Below are 21,715 nucleotides of genomic sequence, written 5' to 3' on the forward strand. Positions count from 1 at the left end.
TCAAGTTCAGGAGAGAAGAAGAGGCGGCTGCACGAGTCTTTTCATTGTTTCACACACGTTGCTCAGTGACATTGACACCTCCAAATGATGTTGAATGAGTCACATAATGTATTTATAAGTTATAATTCACCTAAAAATGTCATTTTTGTCTTAATATAATGATGTTTTTGCGATCGGGAAATCACACATGACGAGCTGCTGACTGTCAGCTGTTATCACAGAGAGGGCGCGCGCGTGCTCTACTTAATGATAGACGAGGGCGCGTCTACTTTAGTGAACAGAACCTGCATATGTTGCGAGTAACAGGTAATACAGTTGCAAATAATATTCAGTTTGTGGCACAGAGTGATCGTTTGGGAGCCGTGCGTGAAGTATGAACAAGCACTCACTTAGCAGTCAAAATGAAACCGAAAGTGTGCACTTCATTTAAATGATCATATCACATTTTAGAGTTATGATTATGACAAGCGTTTGATATGTTTTCTCTTTCATAGCGAACACACAGTTATGCATGAAAATAAATGTTTACAATGTCAGTATAACTACTCTAGCCTATATATTCTTGAATATAATCTGAAAATGGCAAATGTCTGATTTCACCAGTGAATAAATTTGTCTAATATGACAGATTGCAGGCATATATCTCAAACATAATAATTCAACATCAGAATTATTATAAGTGGAATATAATTATTTATAGAAACCAGTTCACATAATACACATAATATTATTATCGATGTTGTGTCATATGTTTGTTTTTACCATACCTTTATTTTACATATACCAAATCGTGAGAAAATCATGAACTTTAATTTGAGCAAAAAAATCGCGATTCTCACTTTAGCTAGAATCGTGCAGCTCTAATATATATATATATATATATATATATATATATATATATATATATATATATATATGTGTGTGTGTGTGTGTGTGTGTGTTTAAATTTCAGTATCATATAAAGAGCTTTTAAAGTGCAAGTGACAAAACGGAAGTGTGCACTTAAAGGGTTAGTTCCCACTAAATTGAAAATTCATAATTTTTATCATTGATCATTTACTCACCTTTCACCTGTTCTCAACATATTTGAGATTTTTCATCTGTTGAACGCAAAAGAAGATGTTTTGAAAAATGCTGGAATCACCCATTGAATCCTTAGTAATGTAATGGAAGTCAGTTGGTGCCAGCATTCTTCAAAATATCTTCTTTTGCGTTAAACAGAAAAAAAACTCATATTTTTGGCTTAACGTTCCCTTCAATTATTAAAGAGAACGATACCACAAATTGGTGTGGATGCTAATGTTATTATAGTTCCCTTTATAGTGATGATTCTTCACATGAACAGGTTTTAAATGTTATTAAACAACCCAACAGATATTAGTGTGCTCTAAAAGCAAACACACAACTTGCATTTGTGTTCATAAACACAAAAGAAATATAATATTGTGCTTGTGTTAATAGGTGTGAGCATTTCCGAGCACTGCTGAATGAAACCGACGAAGAGACCATTGAGATTCATCAGTTCTCTTATCTGGTGTATCGTGCGTTCCTGGAGTACCTGTATACTGATACGATCAACCTCCCCCCTGAAGATGCAATCGGTATACAATCCCATTCATTCTAGAAGTGCTAAAGCAAAGATCAATAGTCATATATATTTTTTATAACTGCACTGAATATGTCATAAATATATAAGGTATTTGAAATCCAGCATGTCACATTCCACATCCACCCACCTCCAAAATTAACAAAAATCTGATTCAGACATGCTAATCAGCTCACATACAGGTTTTCACATACTATAAAGTAGGGAAGTATATGTTTTTGTGATGCAGCCTTGGTGAACAGTGGAGAAGACTGGTAAACCTTGGTCAGTGCTAGAAGGGATACAGCTGCAGCCGGAAGTTAATGAGTATTATTTATACTATCTAATTACCCATTAAATTGTATTTTATTAATGTCAAACCCTCCCCAAACCCAAATCTACCCCTCACAGTAATGTAAAACAGTAATTATAACTTTAAATTATAAGTATTTAGACTGGAAATATTTACATTATTTATTAAATTAACGATTAAATTGTATTTTATTAACGTCCACCCTACCCTAACCCTCAGTAATGTAAAAACAGTAATTATAACTTTAAATTATAAATATTTAAACTGAAAATATTTACATTATTTACTAAATTACCAATTAAATTGTATTTTATTAACGTCAACCATACCCCAACCCTCAGTAATGTAAAAACAGTCATTAAAATGAGTAGTATTTATTAAATTACCCACTAAATTGTATTTTATTAATGTCCACCCTACCCCAACTCTCACAGTAATGTAAAAACAGTAATTGTAATGAGTAGTATTTATTAAATTACCCACTAAATTGTATTTTATTAATGTCAACCCCTACCCAAACCCAAACCCAAACCTACCCCTCACTGTAATGATAAAATAGTAATTATAACTTTAAATTATAGGTATTTAAACTGGAAATATTTACATTATTTATTAAATTACCGATTAAATTGTATTTTATTAACGTCCACCCTACCCCAACTCTCACAGTAATGTAAAAACAGTAATTATAATGAGTAGTATTTATTAAATTACCCATTAAATTGTATTTTATTAATGTCAACTCCTACCCAAACCCAAACCTACCCTTTACAGTAATGATAAAAACAGTAATTCTAACTTTAAATTATAAGTATTTAAACTGGAAATGTTTACATTATTTATTAAATTACCGATTAAATTGTATTTTATTAACGTCCACCCTACCCCAACTCTCACAGTAATGTAAAAACAGTAATTATAATGAGTAGTATTTATTAAATTACCCATTAAATTGTATTTTATTAATGTCAACTCCTACCCAAACCCAAACCTACCCTTTACAGTAATGATAAAAACAGTAATTCTAACTTTAAATTATAAGTATTTAAACTGGAAATGTTTACATTATTTATTAAATTACCGATATAAATTGTATTTTATTAACGTCCACCCTACCCCAACTCTCACAGTAATGTAAAAACAGTAATTCTAACATGAATTATTTCTATTATTTATTAAATTACCCATTAAATTGTATATTATTAACGTCTTCCCCTTTCCCAACCCTTACAATAATGTAAAAACAGTAATTATAATGAGTATTGTTTATTAAATTATCCATTAAATTGTATTTTAATAACATCTACCCCTTGTCCAACCCTCACAGTAATCTCAATATCATAAATAATATTTATTATTATTGAACTGTGTCAAATGATGCTTTATTTATGCGAGTATCTGCAGCTGTATCCCTTTTAATAATTAAGACCGTAAGCCTTCATGGCCAATAACACAATGGCCAATCAGCAGTGTTTAAAAATGTGCTTAAATATTAGCAGGAAATGGATATTTTTTTAATTTCTGCACCATTTTTAGCGAAACAACAGTTACATTAGCGTAGAATATGTGTTTTGAAAAGTGTGATTGATGCTGTTTGGTGTTTATGATTCTGGTGGTGGTTTGTCTTGTGAAGGTCTGCTGGATTTGGCCACATATTATCGTGAGAGTCGTCTGAAAAGACTGTGTCAGGAGACCATCAAGAGAGGAATCACAGAGGAGAATGCTATAACACTGCTGTCAGCGGCGGTCAAGTATGAAGCACGGGTGAGAGCACTTAAACTACACATTTATCACTCTATAATACAGGTTATGTACTGGTCCTGTTCCAAATGTAGCAAGTGTACCAAATTCCTGTTTGATGGAAATACAAAACAAAAACAAACTGGTGAAGTACACAAGACAGATGTACGAAGAAAAAAAATTGTTAAAATGTTTTGTGTAAATAAAATGGTATTGGAATTTTGAGAAAAAATAAAATAAAAGTTTAATATAAATTGTGCTGTAACTGTTTAGGAAACACAAATAATAGATGATCTATATGTTACTTCTGTTACTGCTCTGTTATTAAAAACTATAATATGAGGAAAATGCACAACATTCATTTATAGACATGCCATGTGGTGTCTGGTTTGAGGTTAGCATCTTGAGTTAAAAAGCACAAAATTGTGGATAATGTCAACTCTGTTACTGTTACTTAATGGAGTCGACCGAACTGAAGTCGACTGAAACAGGGTTGACGGTAACAGGGTCACAGTGTTAACCCTAACAGTAACAGAATCGACCGTAACAGTAAAGGAGTCGACCGTAACAGTAACGGAATCGATAGTAGTGGAGTCGACCGTAACATGAAACGGAGTCGACAGAAACGGTAATGGAGTCGACCTTAACAGTAAAGGAGTCGACCACAACGGTAATGGAGTGAACTGTAACAGAGTAGTCAGTATTGAGTCGACCAAACCGGTAAAGGAGTCGACCGCAACGGTAACGGAGTGAACCGTAACTGTAACAGAGTCGACAGTAATAGAGTTGACCAAAACGGTAAAGGAGTCGATCGTAACGGTGTCAGCCGAAATAGTAACGCAGTAAACCATAATCGTAACAGAGTCGACCGTAACAGTAAAAGAGTCAACCAAAACATTAACGAGTCGACCGTAACAGTAACAGAGTCAACCAAAACATTAACGGATTCGACCGTAACAGTAACAGAGTAACCCGAAACATTAACGGAGTTGACCGTAACAGAGTCGACCGTAACAGTAACAGAGTCGACCGAAACATTAATGGAGTCGACCAAAATGGAGTTGACCATAAAGGAGTCGACCATAACATTAATAGAGTTGACTGTAACATTAATGGAGTCGACCAAAACGAAGTCGACGTAACAATAACAGAGTAAACCGAAACATTAACGGAGTCGACCGTAACAGAGTCAACCGTAACAGAAACAGAGTCGATTAAAATGGAGTTGACCATAAAGGAGTCGACCGTAACAGTAATGGAGTCGACCAAAACGAAGTCGACTGTAACAGTAACAGAGTCGACCGAAACAGTAACAGAGTCTACCGTAACAGAGTCAACCATAACAGAAATGGAGTCGACTGAAATGGAGTTGACCATAAAGCAGTCGACCGTAACAGTAATGGAGTTGACCGTAACATTAATGGAGTCGACCAAAACGAAGTCGACCGTAACAGTAACAGAGTCGACTGAAACAGTTACGGAGTCGAACGGAACAGTAACGGAGTCGAACGAAACAGTAACGGAGTCGAACGAAACAGTAACGGAGTCGAACGAAACAGTAACGGAGTCGAACGAAACAGTAACGGAGTCGAACGAAAAAGTAACGGAGTCGAACGGAACAGTAACGGAGTCGAACGAAACAGTAACGGAGACGAACGAAACAGTAACGGAGTCGAACGAAACAGTAACGGAGTCGAACGAAAAAGTAACGGAGTCGACCGAAACAGTAACAGAGTCGACCGAAATGGAGTTGACCATAACGAAGTCGACTGTAACAGTAATGGAGTCGACCAGAACATTAATGGAGTCGACCAAAACAGTAATAGAGTTGACCAAAACGAAGTTGAGCGTAACAGTAATGGAGTCGACTAAATAGAGTCAACTGTAGCAAAGTCAACCGTAACAGAGTCGACAGTAACAGAGTTGAGTTGTGCTTTAGCTCAAGATGCTAACCTAAAACCAGACACCACATGGCATGACTGTTCCCCATCACATTTAAGCATTTTGCATAATTTTACAATAATAATGCGTTCAGTTTACTCTAAACTATACGTTTGTTGTAAATCATTCCAGTTTAAGGTAAATAATAATGCTTGAATGTATGCCTGAAATTCAAGAACAATTCAAATGCACTGTACTCATTTTAACTGAGAACCAACCTACGACTGCGTCTAGTCCCAAAATGTCATCTTATCCCTTAACCACACACACACACACATACTGTATGATGTATAAAGCTGTAGTCTAGCAAGCCAGCGCATTAGGTTTTGGAGCAGAGCCTAAACATGTACATATATTTGCGGTTTCATGTATTATTCTGTAGGTCTTTGGTGGTGGTTCTGTTTCTCTCTGAATCCGTGCGTCCGCTCTCCATGTGCAGGATCTGGAGGAGTTCTGCTTCAAGTTCTGCGTCAACCACCTGACGGCTGTCACTCAGACGCAGGCCTTCGCTGACATGGACCACGACCTGCTGAAGAACTTCATCAGCAAAGCCAGCCGCTACGGGGCCTTCAAAAACTGACAGATCCAGCGTAGAAAGAGAGAGAGAGAGAGAGAGAGAGAGAGGTATTCTGTTCTGGATTGTTAATTTCAAATACCTCGGATTTGGAGAGACAAAAGCCAAATTCTTGAGGTTTTGAGGGTGGAGAAGTGGGAAACCACTGCACTGGTTGTCTTCAGGGTCCCAGTGCCTTTACATTTGATCCCCATCTGAAGCACCATGAAAGACTGGGTTGAAAGGGACCAGGAAGGTGTAAAAGATTCATTGTAAAAAACATTAACTCAGCTTCAAGTAAACAACTTTGACTTAACATTGACTCAACAACAAAATTGTAAGGCAACTTGCTGTACAGTGTTTTTTTAGTTGAGTCCACTGAAATCCTGTCATCTGAAGTACTTGGGTTAAAAGTTGAGTCAATTCCTAAAGAAGCTGTGTAGCCTTACAATTTGAAGTTGACTCGACTTAAAATAGTAAAGCTGCACAGTTTTTTTTAAGTTGACTCCACTTATATCGTGTCATCAGCAGTACTTGGCTTAAAAGTTGAGTAAAGTCAAAAAAAGCTGCGCAGCTACACAGTTTTAAGTTGATTTGACCTAAAATTGTAAGGCTGCAGAGTTTTTTGAGTTGACTCTACTTGAATCGTGTAATCCGCTGTACTTAAAAAGGGTTAAAAGTTGAGTCAACTCAAAAAAAAAGTTGTATTACAAAAAAAAATTGAGTTGACTCAACTGAAGTCGTATAATCTGCAGTACTTGGGTTAAAAGTCGAGGGAACTCAAAAAAAAAAAAAAAACTGCGCAGCCGTACAATTTAAAGTTAACTTGACTTAAAATTGTAAGGCTACACAGTTTTTTTTGAGTAAACTCCACCTAAATCGTGTCATCTGCAGTACTTGGGTTAAAAGTTGAGTCAACTGAAAAAGCTGCGCATCCTTACAATTTTAAGTTGACTGGACTTAAAATTGTAAGGCTGCACAGTTTTTTCAGTTGACAGCACTTAAATGGTGTCATCTGCTGTACTTGGGTTAAAAGTGGAGTCAACTCAAAAAACAAACAAACTGTGCAGCCTTACAATTTTAAGTTAACTTGACTTAAAATTGTAAGGCTGCACAGTTTTTTTTTTGAGTAAACGCCACCTAAATCGTGTCACCTGCAGTACTTGGGTTAAAAGTGGAGTCAACTTAAAAAACTGTGCAGCTTTACTGTCTTAAGTTAAGTCAACTTAAAATTGTAAGGCCGCAGTTTTTTGAGTTGACTCCACTTAAATCATGTAATCCGCTGTACTTGGGTTAAAAGTGGAGTCAACTAAAAAAACAAACAAACTGTGCAGCCTTACAACTTTAAGTTGACTTGACTTAATATTGTAAGGCTGCACAGTTTTTTTGAGTTGACTCAACTTAAGTCATGTCATCTGCTGTACTTGGGTTAAAATTTGAGTCAACTCAAAAACTGTGCGGTTTTACAATTTTAAGTCGAGTTAACTTAAAATTGTAAGGCCGCACAGTTTTTTGAGTTGACTCCACTTAAATCGTATCATCTGCAGTAAAAGGATTAAAAGTCGAGTTAACTCAAAAAATCTGCACAGCCTTACAATTTTAAGTTGACTGGACCTAAAATTATAAGGCTGCAGTTTTTTTTTAGCTGACTCCTCTTAAATTATGTCATATGGTTTACTTGGCTTAAAAATTGAGTCAACTCAAAAAAAAAAAAAAAAAAAAAAAAAAAAAGCTGCGCAGCCTTAAAATTTTAAGTTGCGTTAACTTCAAATTGTAAGGCTGCACAGTTTTTTTTTTGGAGTAGACTACACTTAAATTGTGTAATCTGCAGTTAACTCAAAGCTGTGCAGCCATAGAATTTCAAGTTGACTCAACTTTTTATTTGTTTGTAATGATTGAAATCACTGAACAAACAAAAAAAGGAAGGGATTGAAATATGAAAAAGCAAAAGGGAAGAACCGTTTTGTGTATATGAGATGGTTGATCGAGAAAGACTTCTTCATTTGTTTTCCTAATAGATTTACAGCCTGAAGTTTAAATTTAAAGGGACCGTACACCCAAAACTGAAAATTCCGTCATCTTCTTCAGAACCATTCAGTTAACATTGACTTTTATAGTATTTGTTTTCCCAACTATGGATGATATTTCTAAAAATTTGAACCACTTGAGAGAGAATAAATAATGAGTTAATTTTGTTTTGGGGGAACTGTTCCTTTAAGAGATTATTCGACAGGTTATCCATCCTAAATTGGTCTCCTATTGTCACAATGGCCTTTATAAATCTGGCCAACAACCAAACAAAGATGATCCTGTGTCATTGGAGATCATGATTCATTTTTTTTTCTTCAGACCTTAGCAGGAGCTTTGATGTAGCAATACGTCACATTTAGAGTGTTCTAGCATTGTTTTGAAATGTACTATAGTGACTTTGGCACTAGATTAATTTACAGATCAGAGTAATGTCATTTTTTATTGACTATTATGTGTTTTTTTTGTCATGTTTGCTGTCTTTTTGTGTATCAGTGTTATTTTGAGCATGTCAGAAAGGTCACTGCTTTCGTCCAGTCGTATTTTTACAAGCACTAATAAGCGAATCGTGCAAAAGCTGTGGAGAAAATAATGGCAGAACCGTATTTCACCTCAAAATCTACAAATAAATTTGTACATATATTTAAATATAAATGTAAATATTAAGAGACCTCTTAAAACAGTTTTTTTCTGGATTTACTGTGGATTTAGTAGATTTGTTAGGTATGAGTTTGAATGAAAAAATAAATAAATAAATTAATAAAATTATATATAAATTTACTTAAATCCCATGAGCCCACTGAAGAGGTGTTGGCATAATCGAAAAATGGCAGAGAGGGCCAATACATTGCAACAATAATGTGACAGATGTAATACATTTGAATTCTATTCAATACTATATGTATATAAATCATTCATACTATTTGTAAAATACTTTTTAAATAACTGAAAACTGTTTAAATTCAAACAAATTTTTCATTTTTTTTGTGAAAAAAATGGGGAAAAAATGGCTAAAAAAGTTAAAACATTGGTTATGTGTTGTTTAAAATAAATAAATAAATATATATATATATATATATATATATATATATATATATATATATATATATATATATATATATATATATATATATATATATATATTTTTTTTTTTTTTTTTTTTTTGTTATTTGGACAATTTGTGATTTTATCATCTAAATGGCAAATAAAAAAGTAAAAACGTGGAAGAAAAAATATTTTTGCAGAACAACACAAAAAATATTAATCATAATTAATTGTGAAATTATCAATTTATAAATGTAAATCTAGAGAAACTTGGATTTTCTCTCTCTCTCTCACACACACACACACACACGTATGTATTTATTATATTATTATTATTATTAATATTATTTAAAGATCATTTAAGATTATTTAAAAAAGATTCCTTTTTTGTTTTTTGTCAAAAAAAACAACTGTTTTTATTTAAAACCACACACACAAAAACCTTTCTTAATTATTTTTTTAATTAAAACATTGGCATAAAATAACAAATGTTTTCTTTTTTATAACCGAAGATCACATACAAAAAATTATCTAAATGACAAAAAAAAAGATAGAATAGATATCATCATTTTGCAGAACAACACAAAAATTATTAATTGTAATTAATTAAACATAAAACTATTAAATAATAATTGTAAATCAAGAGAAACTTGAAAAAATAAATATATTTATTTATTTATTTATTTTCTTTTATTCAAACACACATAAATATTTATTGTTCTTTAAAGATCCGACAACATTTCGCCTTTTGTTTTTTTTCGTTTTTGTTTGCCAATCGGTCAAAATAACAAATGTTTTCAACTTTTATGACTGAATATCACACACAAAAAATCATTTCTTAACTATATTGAAGTTAAAACATTAGTAATATGTTAATTAAAATAAATATATACAGATTATCTTTTGGACCATTTGTGAAATTTTGATCTAAATGGCAAATAAAAAATGTAGAAATGTCATCAGTTTGCAGTACAACACAATATTAATTAAACATTAATCTATCATAATTATTTACATTTAAAACTATTAAAAAATAAATGTAAATCCAGAGAAACTTGGATCTCTTAATTATTTTACATGGTATACAACACAGGTGTCAAACTCCAGCTCTGCACCGTTTAATCCTAATTAAACACGCCTGATCAAATGAATCGAGTCCGTCAGGCTTGTTTGAAACCTACAGGTAAGTGTGTTGGAGCAGGACTGGGACTAAACTGTGCGGGGCTGAGTTTGACACCCCTGCTATACAACATTAGTATTCTGTTTAAGGTGGAATATGAGTTTTGTCAGCTGCAGTGCTGCACAGTTGTGAAACGATGCCGTCTGGTGGTGTTTATGCAGAACTAATCATGTGCCCATATATCAATTTTTCATCGACAGCTTTTCTTTCTGCACCCAAAGTGTTTCTAGATCCTTTGCAGATATCTGCTTATTACACATAATAGCATCAGCCAACCGACCTAATCGTGAAAGTCCACCTTAAACAAGCATCAGACATTGTTTATTCAAGCGTTTACAGAAAGTCAAGCACAACTTCTCATAGTCTCTCACAGGTCACTCCTGATGGTCAGTTCTTACAGTTTCTATTTGTTTACACGCAGTTTGTGTTCTGCTGTGGACGTGTCTCCATTATTGCCAAGAGTGTGTGTGTGTGTGTGTGTTTGTTTGTGTGTGTGTTTAGTGTCCCACGGTGGATTCATCTAACACTTGAATACTGTCTGTTTTAAGATGATACCAAACTGCTTGTCATATAGCATATGAATATCTGAGTAAATGTCCTTTATGTTACAACTGTAAAGATGCTTTGGAAAATTCCAGATATAAGATTGTAATACAAATATTGCGTTAGTCTTGTTTTCTTTCTTGCTAGCATTTTGAAACTTGTTCTATTCTTAAAGGCAAAATTAAACGCCCTCCTGTGGAATTTTATTTATTTTCTAATATTTCCCAAGTCATGTTTAACTGTATTCCATGTTATTCAACTGAAGTCTTTATTATTCGCCCCCCCCCCTGTTTGTTTTTTCCCTCAGTTTCTGTTTAACAGAGATTTTTTCAGCACATTTCTAAACATAGTAGTTTTAATAACTCTAATAACTGATTTATTTTATATTTTCCATGATGACAGCACATAATATTTGACTCGATATTTTTTAAGACACTTCTATATCTTACAGTGACATTTAAAGACTTAACTAGGTTAATTAGGCAGGTTAGGGTAATTAGGCAAGTCACTGAATAAAACTGCGCTCACATGCGCACATGTAGTACGGCGCTACGAAAAGGGGCGGGATTAAACTAGATGATTAGACATTTAAAAAAGCGAGCGATTGGTCCATATTTTACATTTCTGTCCAGTGGTCATGTTTTGATCCTCGATTTTGCAGGTCAGAGTTTACTAAGCTTGAACTTTGCAACGCAGCGAACTGCGAAACTTGTCGCACGAGCTTGCATTTCTGGTCTGATTCATTCGATTACATATGGATGGAATGGAACTAGTGTATATGCAGTTGAAGTCAGAATTATTAGCCCCCTTTGAATTTCTTTTTTAAATATTCCTAAATGATGTTGAACAGAGCATGGAAATTTTCACAGCATGTCTGATAATATTTTTTCTTCTGGAGAAAGTCTTATTTGCTTTATTTCGACTTGAATAAAAGCAGTTTTATATTTTTAAAAAAACATTAAACATGACATAAGGTCAATATTATAAGCCCCATTAAGCTATTTTTGTTTTTGATAGTCTACAGCAGGGGTTCCTAATTGTTTTGGCCATGGGACCCCCATGTTTTTTTAGGAACTATAATACAATTTTAGGAATTATAATTCATTTGTGGGGCGAGGCAGTGGCGCAGTAGGTAGTGTCAAGGCAAGTAAAAGCAATATATTTAGAAGACTTACAGAGCATAAAAGCTGTAACAGAAATATAAATAAGAAATACTTTTTTCTCTATTTTTTTTCCTTGATGACGTTCAATGTTCTGCAAGTAAATAGATTTGATTGTAGCCTTTTAGGAGTTATGACCAACAAAGGGTCATGTTGTGGAGAAACTGTGTAAGTTCCCCTTAATTATGGACAATTTTTAAACACAGTTTTGATCATGTGATTAATAAATTTGAATAAATTGGACAGACTTAATCCTTAAGAAACTATTCTATGGTGGAAATCTGATCAATGACACATTTGATATTGGTTATGGATATAAAAAGTACTTTAATTTCTTGTCAGTGTACACTTGCAAGTCATTGCAGATTTGCTGTGTGTTTTGCATTGTATTGTTTTTTATCTATGGGTGAGGCAGTGGCGCAGTAGGTAGTGCTGTTGCCTCACAGCAAGAAGGTCGCTGGGTTGCTGGTTCGATCCTCGGCTCAGTTGTCGTTTCTGTGTGGAGTTTGCATGTTCTCCCTGCGTTCACGTGGGTTTCCTCCGGGTGCTCCGGTTTCCCCCACAGTCCAAAGACATGCGGTACAGGTGAATAGGGTAGGCTAAATTGTCCGTAGTGTATGAGTGTGTGTGTGAATGTTTCCCAGAGATGGGTTGTGGCTGGAAGGGCATCCGCTGCGTAAAAACGTGCTGGATAAGTTGGCGGTTCATTCCTCTGTGGCGATCCCAGATTAATAAAGGGACTTAGCCGACAAGAAAATTAATGAATAATTTGTATTTATTTGTTAACATAAACAAGTAGTGACAGACAAATCCTTAGAAATTCACCAAGATTTACAAATAAACAATATTTTATTGCTGTCATTTAGCAAAATGTATCAAATTATATAAATATTACAAAAGTAAAAGCGACAAATACTGTAAACAGTGGTTAGGGTGAGAAAAGGTTCAGTTACCATGAACTAAACTGAACTGTTAATAAAACATGTTGTCTGGTTTTCTGAATGTTGTTTTAAGAGCACCTCAAAACATATGATACACTGAGCCTTTAAGTCTTTTTTTGTTATCAATATATGTAAATCCACACTTTATATATTCGGGGGCGTACTTGGCCTTCAACATATTTGTTGCTATAATTAAATGAATAATCATATTTCAAACAGTAGGGGTGTTGCGTGTGCATTTCAAAATAAAAGTCCGGTCTAAGCAAAATAAGTTCAAAATTAAACTTTTCATTTATTTATTTATTTTTTTATGATATATTTTTTTCAGTATTTAGACAGGAAGCGAAGTTAGATAGAGAGAGGGGGTATTGTAGGGAAATGTCCTCGCGCCGAGATTCGATCTCGGGACGCCCTGATGTGCAACTGCTCCATATGTCGACGCGCTAACCACTAGGCTATTGCGCCGACAAAATTAAACTTTTTGACCACACACTCCACGACCCACTGAAAATGTTCCTACCAGTTGAGGAAACCTGGTCCACAGAACAAACCATCATTATACAACAACTTACCTAATTATTACCCTAACCTGCCTAGTTAACCTAATTAACCTAGTTAAGCCTTTAAATGTCACTTTAAGCTGTATAGAAGTGTCTTGAAAAATATCTAGTTTAATATTATGTGCTGTCATCATGGCAAAGATAAAATAAATCAGTTATGAGAGATGAGTTATCAAAACTATTATGCTAGAAATGTGTTGAAATTTATTTTCTCCGTTTAACAGAAATTTGGGAAAAAAATAGTGTATATATATATATATATATATATATATATATATATATATAAGCAATATCACACGAGTAGCAGTGCGATATGGCTGTATATCGACACTGGTGGGAGGCGTGCGTTGCTTTAGTGCCCCCACCAGTGCCGATATACAGCCATATCGCACTGCTACGAGTGTGATATTGCGTTTATACAACAGTTTGATGACATAATTGGAGAGTCTCAAAAACCCTTTTGTATGAGGAACTACTTTCTTCCGGATTCAAATCATAAGCTGACAGTTAAACAGTTGAGCGTGCATCTTTTAAACTTTAGATCTGTAGTGTCTGCTTTTTGCTGGCTGTATGTGGGCGGAGTAATACACAAAGGTAAAGAGGCTGTAGGAGTTCTGATATTGCTAAATATCGCACGGCTATCAGCCAATCAGATTTGAGAACCAGACAGAACTGTTGTATAAATATATATATATATATATATATATATATATATATATATATATATATATATATATATATATATATATATATATATATATATATATATTAAAGAAAGTCTCATTTCTTTTTGACTTGAATGAATGAACAAATAAATAAAATTCCCAATTGTTTACAGAACAAACACTGTTATATCCAATAACCTGCCTAATTAACCAAACTTGCCTAGTTCATTCATTCAATTTCTTTTTCAGCTTAGTCTCTTTATTAATCAGGGGTCACCACAGCAGAATGAACCAACTTATCCAGCACATTTTACGCAGTGGATGCCCTTCCAGCCACAACCCTACACTAGGAAACACCCATACACACTTTTTCCACACTCATACACTACAGCCAATTTAGCTTATTCAATTCACCTACAGCACATGTGTTTGGACTTGTGGGGGAAACCGGAGCACCCGGATGAAACCCATGCGAACGCAGGGAGAACATGCGAACTCCACACAGAAACGCAGCCGAGGCTCAAACCAGCGACCTTCTTGCTGTGAGGCAACAGCACTACCTACTGCGCCACAGCGTCGCCCTATTCATTTAACTACTGAGTAATTTTGATTAATTAGATGTACTCTCTATATTGTTGGAGATAGAATGTTACATGTGATTGTGCATAATTTAATGTGAATACTACAGTAAGTGCATGGAACTTAAATTAACAAAGTTATTAAATAATGTGTTCTGCCATTATGGCAAAGACTAAATAAATTTCATTTATATAATTATGTATATATATTAAGGCAGAGCCATGCACAAGGGGGGTGGCCGGTTGTTAGAGCCTCTGCCTCTCTGCCGTTATCGGCTGAGGTGCCCCTCTCAGCAGGCACTTGCTCGATTGACCACCCCTCCCCACCCCCCGCTCTTCTCTTTGAGATCGCCCAACACCCCTCACTCTTCACTTCGCGGTGTTTGGACTGTGGGGGAAACCGGAGCACCCGAAGGAAAACCCACGCCAACACAGGGAGAACATGCAAACTCCACACAGAAATGCCAACTGACCCAGCAAAGACTCGAACCAGTGACCTTCTTCTTGCTTTGAGGCGATCATGCTACCCACTGTGCCACCGTAATAATACATACCTCAAAATATTACAAAAGTAGACTTTTATATAGCTTCTTTTGCAATATTTTACAGTATGTTGCATTTACTCACCGGCCACTTTATTAGGTACACCTGTCCAACTCCTCGTTAACACGATTTTCTAATCAGCCAATCACATGGCAGCAACTTGATGCATTTAGGCATGTAGACATGGGCAAGACGATCTGGTGTAGTTCAAAGCGAGCATCAGAATGAGGAAGAAAGGGCTGGTCTGAGTATTTCAGAAACTGCTAATCTACTAGGGTTTTCACCCACAACCATCTCGAGGGTTTACAGACAATGGTCAGAAAAAGAGGAACTATCCAGTAAGCGGCAGTTCTGTGGGCGCAAATGCCTTGTTGATGCGGTCAGAGGAGAATGGCCAGACTGGTTCCAGCTGATAGAAAGGCAACCGTAACTCAAATAAGCACTCGTTACAACTGAACCGAGGTCTGCAGAAGAGCATCTCTGAACACACAACACACTTTATGTATTTCTTTCTGTCTTTCTGTGTCTTTCATACTTTCTTTTTTGTCTTTTCCGTCTGTCTTTTTTTGTTTCTGTTGTTCTTTCTATCGCTCTGTGTATTTCTTCTATCGTTCTTTCTGACTTTATTTCGTTTTGCAGTTTTTTTCTGTCATTCTGACATTTTTTTCTGTCATTTTTTTCTGCTCTTCTTTATTTCTGTCGTTCTTGCTTTCATTTTTCCTGATATTTTTTTTAAATTCTTTTAATAAAATATTAAAATGAACAGTAGCCAGAATTTCTTTCTTTTATTTATCAAAAACAAACAAGCATAACATATTAAAATAAACAATACCCAAACTCCAAATCCTCCTCATTTCTGTGCATTCTACAGCTGTGTGTCGTGTTTAATCCTCGCGAACGCCAGTGAGTGGCGCTCGGTGCGCAGTAACACGCAGGTTGTGCTTTAAAACACCGCAACCTGCCTACATAGACAGCACTATAGTCATAACAGGAACAACGCACTCTAGATGCGCCTGACATTCACACCAAGCACACCGCAGAGCTGGAAAAAAAACACGTTCTGCGAAACCGAATGATGCATTGAATGCCTTCAGCGTTGTCTAGCGAGCTGACTTGTTGTGATTTGGGACGCGGCCACAGCATTGATTCATTCGCGTGAAGCGTCGTTTTTTTTTCGCGCGGCTTGGAGAGGAAACATTTAATTATGGCTTTTCCTTGCGAAATCTGAAGGTTTGCAGGTAAGTGTCTGTGTGTATAAGTGTGTGTGTGTGTGAGTGTGTGTGATGGCGCTCGCTCACAGCATCAACATCCACCTGCTGTCGTGTGTTTCTGCGGCACAACTCAATGTGTGTGTGTGTGTGTGTGAGAGAATAACAGCCATTTATATTCATTTATCACTGAATTAATGATTGAATGAGCGAATGCGGCAGTTCGTTATTAATATAGTAATGTGATTTAATAAATTGAGCTATTTTTAGCGTTATTTTGATGATTTTGTGCAGGCGTTTATGACAATAACCTGTTTCAATCGTACTATAGTTGCTACGTTATAGTAAAAACAGCGTTTAGTGTTACTTGTGGACATTTCAGCCGGTAAATTACTGTTATGATACTCTTGTAATGAATAATAATGTGTAATGTAGTTTTATTTTTGTAATTAAAATACTGGGTGTGTAGTATTAGCATAATGTTTTAAGTAATAATATCGTGTTTACATTGTGTTCATCTTAAAATATCTATTGCATGCGCTGTTAAGTTGTACATTATACAGTATTTAACTAATATGAACTGTATTTTGACTAGTATTTTAACATTTACATATTTTTAACATTGAAAATTACTATATATTTTACAGTAAACAATACTGTAAATACACAGATTCACTTATTTTCCTTCGGCTTAGTCCCTTTATTTATCAGTGGAATGAACCGCCATTTATTCCAGCATATTTTCCCAGCAACCCAGTACTGGGAAACACCCATACACACTCATTCACACACATACACTGCAGCTAATTTAGTTTACCCAGTCCACCTATAGCACATGTTTGGACTGTGGGGGAAAAACCGCAGCATCTGGAGGAAACCCACACCAACACGGGGAGAACATGCAAACTGGCCCAGCCGAGACTTGAACCAGCGACCTTCTTGCTGTGCTGTGACAGTGCTAACCACCAGCCCCCGTGTTGCTCTGTAAATACACATAGAGCAAAATAAATGCTGTAAATGTAACTGAAGTATTTTTGCTTGCGATTTTACGGTAAGCTCATGTAGATTCTACAAGAAATTATTAAAATTGTGATTATTATTTTTTATTATTGTTTATGATGATAAACTCTAAAAATGCTGGGTTGTTTTAACCTAATATTGTGTTAAATATGGACTAACTCAACATTGCTTTAATAATTTATTTTCTGTTGAATTTAATTTACACCTTTTAACCCAGCAGTTGAGTTCGCTCGTATTTAACCCAGTGTTGGATTATGACATCCCAGCATTTTTTGAGTGTTTATTATCATAAACAACCATGAAATAATAATAATAATAATAATGAATACAAATAATAATGAATTAGACAACGATTTTAATATAAAAACGATGTAAAACACATACCTTATTAATATAAAAAACATAATTATAGACAGCACAAAATTAATTAATTTAATAATTAATTAATTAATTTCATCATTAATTAATTTATTTATTTATTTTTTAAGCTTAGTCCGTTTTTTAATCTGGGGTCGTCACAGTGGAATGAACCGCCAACTTTTCCAGCACATGTAAATTTATAAGTGGCACAATAAATTTCCAGTGTCAATAATAAAATGTCATAAACGAGCGAATGACAATTATCATAATCATGCAGAAAATCTCATTCATATTCATGACATGTCATATGATTATAAAGGTTTCATGACAGTCTTATGAACACCCTTTCAAGTAGTTACAATGCATTTTCACTGTCAATAATAACATGTCATAACTTAGTGAATGACACTTAATGAATGATAGTTGATATAAGCATGCATAAAATCTCATTTACATTCATAATGTTTCATACCATGATTATAAAGCTTTCATGAGTTTACCATGAGTTTCCAGTGTTAGTAATACAAATGTCAATGGCACTTAATAACAGTTGTTATAAGCATGCATAAAACCTTATTCACATGATTATTGTCATGTCATGATAATAAAGGTTTCATGACAGTCTTATGAAAACTCCTTTAAGTGTTACCATACATTTCCAGTATCAATATTAAAATGTCAATGGCACTTAATAACAGTTGTTATAAGCATGCATAAAATCTCATTTACATTCATAATGTTTCATATCATGATTATAAAGCTTTCATGACAGTCTTATGACACTCCTTCAAGTAAAGCGCTACCATGAATTTCCAGTATCAATAATAAAATGTCAATGACACTTAATAACAGTTGTTATAAGCATGCATAAAATCTTATTCACATGATTATTGTTGTGTCATGATTATAAAGGTTTCATGACAGTCTTATGAACACCCCTTCAAGTAAAGTGTTACCATGAATTTCCAGTATCAATAACAAAATGTCAAAGGCACTTAATAACAGTTGTTATAAGCATGCATAAATCTCAATCATGTAATTATTGTCAGGTCAGGATAATAAATGTTTCATGACAGTCTTATGAACTCCATTTCAAGTAAAGTGTTACCATGATTTTCCAGTGTCAGTAATAAAATGTCAATGGCACTTAATAACAGTTGTTATAAGCATGCATAAAACCTTATTCACATGATTATTGACATTTTATGATAATGAAGGTTTCATGACAGTCTTATGAAAACTCCTTTAAGTGTTACCATAAATTTCCAGTATCAATAATAAAATGTCAATGGCACTTAATAACAGTTGTTATAAGCATGCATAAAATCTCATTTATATTCATAATGTTTCATATCATGCTTATAAAGCTTTTATGACAGTCTTATGAACACCCCTTCAAGTAAAGTGTTACCATGACTTTCCAGTATCAATAATAATATATCAATGACACTTAATAACAGTTGCTATAAGCATGCATAAATCTCATTCACATGAATATTGTCATGTCATGATTATAAAGGTTTCATGACAGTCTTATGAACACCCCTTCAAGTAAAGTGTTACCATGAATTTCTAATGTCAATAATAAAATGTCGTAACTGAGAGAATTGCATTTAATAACAGTTGTTATAAGCATGCATAAACTCTAACTCACATGATTATTGTTATGTCAACATTATAAACGTTTGATGGCAGTCTTTGAACATTTTCAAGTAAATCGTTTTGTTAATTTCCAGTGTCAAAAATAAAATGTCATAACTGAACAAATGGCACTTAATGATAGTTGTTATAAGCATGCATAAAATCTCATTCATATTCATGACATGACATATCTTATGAACTCCCTTTCAAGTAAAGTGTTACCTTAAATTTCTAGTGTCAGTAATAAAATGTCGTAACTGAGTGAATGACACTTAATAACAGTTGTATTAACCATGCATAAAATTCATATTCATGACATGTCATATCATGATTATAAAGGGGTCATGACAGTCTTATGAACACCTATTCAAGTTGAGTTACAATGAATTTTCACTGTCAATAATAAAATGTCATAACTTAGTGAATGCCACTTAATAACAGTTGTTATAAGCATGCATACAATCTCATTCACTTGATTATTTTCCTGTCATGATTATAAAGGATTCATGACAGACTTATGAACACCCATTCAAGTTGAGTTACAATTAATATTCACTGTCAATAACTAAATGTCGTAACTGAGCAAATGACACTTAATAACAGTAGTTATAAGCGTGCATAAAATTTCCTTGACATACATGACGATTCATATCATGATTATAAATGTTTCATAACTGTCTTATGAATACCCTTTAAGTAAAGTGCTACCATAAATTTCCAGTGTTAATGACACTTAATAACAGTTGTTATAAGCATGCATAAAATATCATTCACATGTTTATTGCTGTGTCATGATTATAAAGGTTTCATGACAATCTTATGAACACCTCCTAAAGTATCACCAAATTCATCCCTATTTATTGCAAGATGATTTGCTAGAAATGAGACGTAGTAATCGACTTCCCTGCAATGCCATGAATCAGAGTCTCCCTTACAAGTCAGCATCCTGCGCTTTCCGCATAATAGACTAATAGACTGTTAAGTGTACTTTCTTCATCAGTCCTGAGTCAGCGTATTCTCATTCTGCCAGCAGATCACATTTACTTAAAGCGTTAATCACCCTTTACTCACTTTGATCCCAAATCTGCTCAAATGTCTTTCTTCACACAGGAAGATATTATGAAAAAAGCTGAAAATGTGTAACCATTGACTTCCATTGTATAGTTGAAGTCAGAATTACTAGGCCCCTGTATATTTTATGAGAAAGAATGAGAAGGCGGGGCCCCCTGATCACAAACGCGGGTCCTACACAACAAGGCGCAAGATGTGTTTGGCGCGATTTGTTGCTGTTTTCTGAGCAACACAACCCTAATTTTCCCCTTCTGTGACACGTTATTTAAGTAGCAAATCCATTTGTTCCACTTCGTGGACTCAAGGGTGTGCCGGTCTATATAGGAGGTGTGTTAAGGCGCTTTGTATGTGCGTCACTATTTTGTGGAACTGAAATATACCGCGCCATTGACCAACTAAAAGCTTCTTTTAAGTCCAGTGCAGAGTGCGTTAGTTATGTGTCTATGTGGATCACAAATTGCTTGATACACACAGGAATTACAGCAACACACAAATATCTGTACAGATGAAAACAACCACAGTCCAAAGACATGTGGTGCAGGTGAATTGGGTAGGCTAAATTGTTGTGTATGAGTGTGAATGAGTGTGTATGGATGCTTCCCAGAGATGGGTTGCAGCTGGAAGGGCATTCACTGTGTAAAACATATGCTGGATAAGTTGGCGGTTCATTCCGCTGTGGCGACCCCAGGTTAATAAAGGGACAAAGCTGAAAAGGAAATGAATGAATGTATGAAAAACAAGTTTAGATTTGTCCGCCTGTAGGGTTTTGAAGACATCTCCATCACCATATTTATTTTTCTATATAACTCAGTTTTTAGACCACACTACGTTATTTTTGTATTCCCCGTCCCCCCCAGGGATTTACGCCCGTAGACTAATGGATGTGTTCAGTGAAGTGAGTTTCCACCATTTCCTTCATGAAAGTAAAGGAGAAAAGTAAAGAGAAAGTAAAGAGGCTGAATGGAGGAGGCTTATTCTTTATCCTCGCACTGCAGATGCTCTGTTTAACTGTTTTCTCGCTAGTGAAGTCTTCAGTTCTTC

General features: G+C 34.7%; 2 protein-coding genes across 4 annotated transcripts in view; both read left to right on the forward strand.

Moving 5' to 3' along the window:
- Window positions 1–8,327, forward strand: part of rcbtb2 (regulator of chromosome condensation (RCC1) and BTB (POZ) domain containing protein 2) — a 35,387-nt gene extending 27,060 nt beyond the window's left edge. Inside the window, exons 10-12 of one of the 3 annotated variants that reach the window (XM_073924284.1) lie at window positions 1,462–1,601; window positions 3,532–3,662; window positions 5,962–8,327. In XM_073924284.1, coding sequence (XP_073780385.1) covers window positions 1,462–1,601; window positions 3,532–3,662; window positions 5,962–5,991 — 301 coding nt within the window. In that variant the 3' untranslated portion in view covers window positions 5,992–8,327. The remainder of the gene's footprint in view (window positions 1–1,461; window positions 1,602–3,531; window positions 3,663–5,961) is intronic. The other 2 variants (XM_005173365.6, XR_012391199.1) reach the window with 2 other exon arrangements.
- A 7,992-nt stretch (window positions 8,328–16,319) lies between these two features.
- The window catches only part of mtus2b (microtubule associated tumor suppressor candidate 2b), a 60,287-nt gene continuing 54,891 nt past the window's right edge, over window positions 16,320–21,715 (forward strand). The window contains exon 1 of the mRNA XM_073924241.1: window positions 16,320–16,612. The gene's annotated coding sequence lies outside the window, so the exon portion shown is untranslated. The remainder of the gene's footprint in view (window positions 16,613–21,715) is intronic.

Source organism: Danio rerio, chromosome 15 (assembly GCF_049306965.1).
Source record: "Danio rerio strain Tuebingen ecotype United States chromosome 15, GRCz12tu, whole genome shotgun sequence".
In the NCBI taxonomy this organism is placed as follows: domain Eukaryota; kingdom Metazoa; phylum Chordata; class Actinopteri; order Cypriniformes; family Danionidae; genus Danio; species Danio rerio.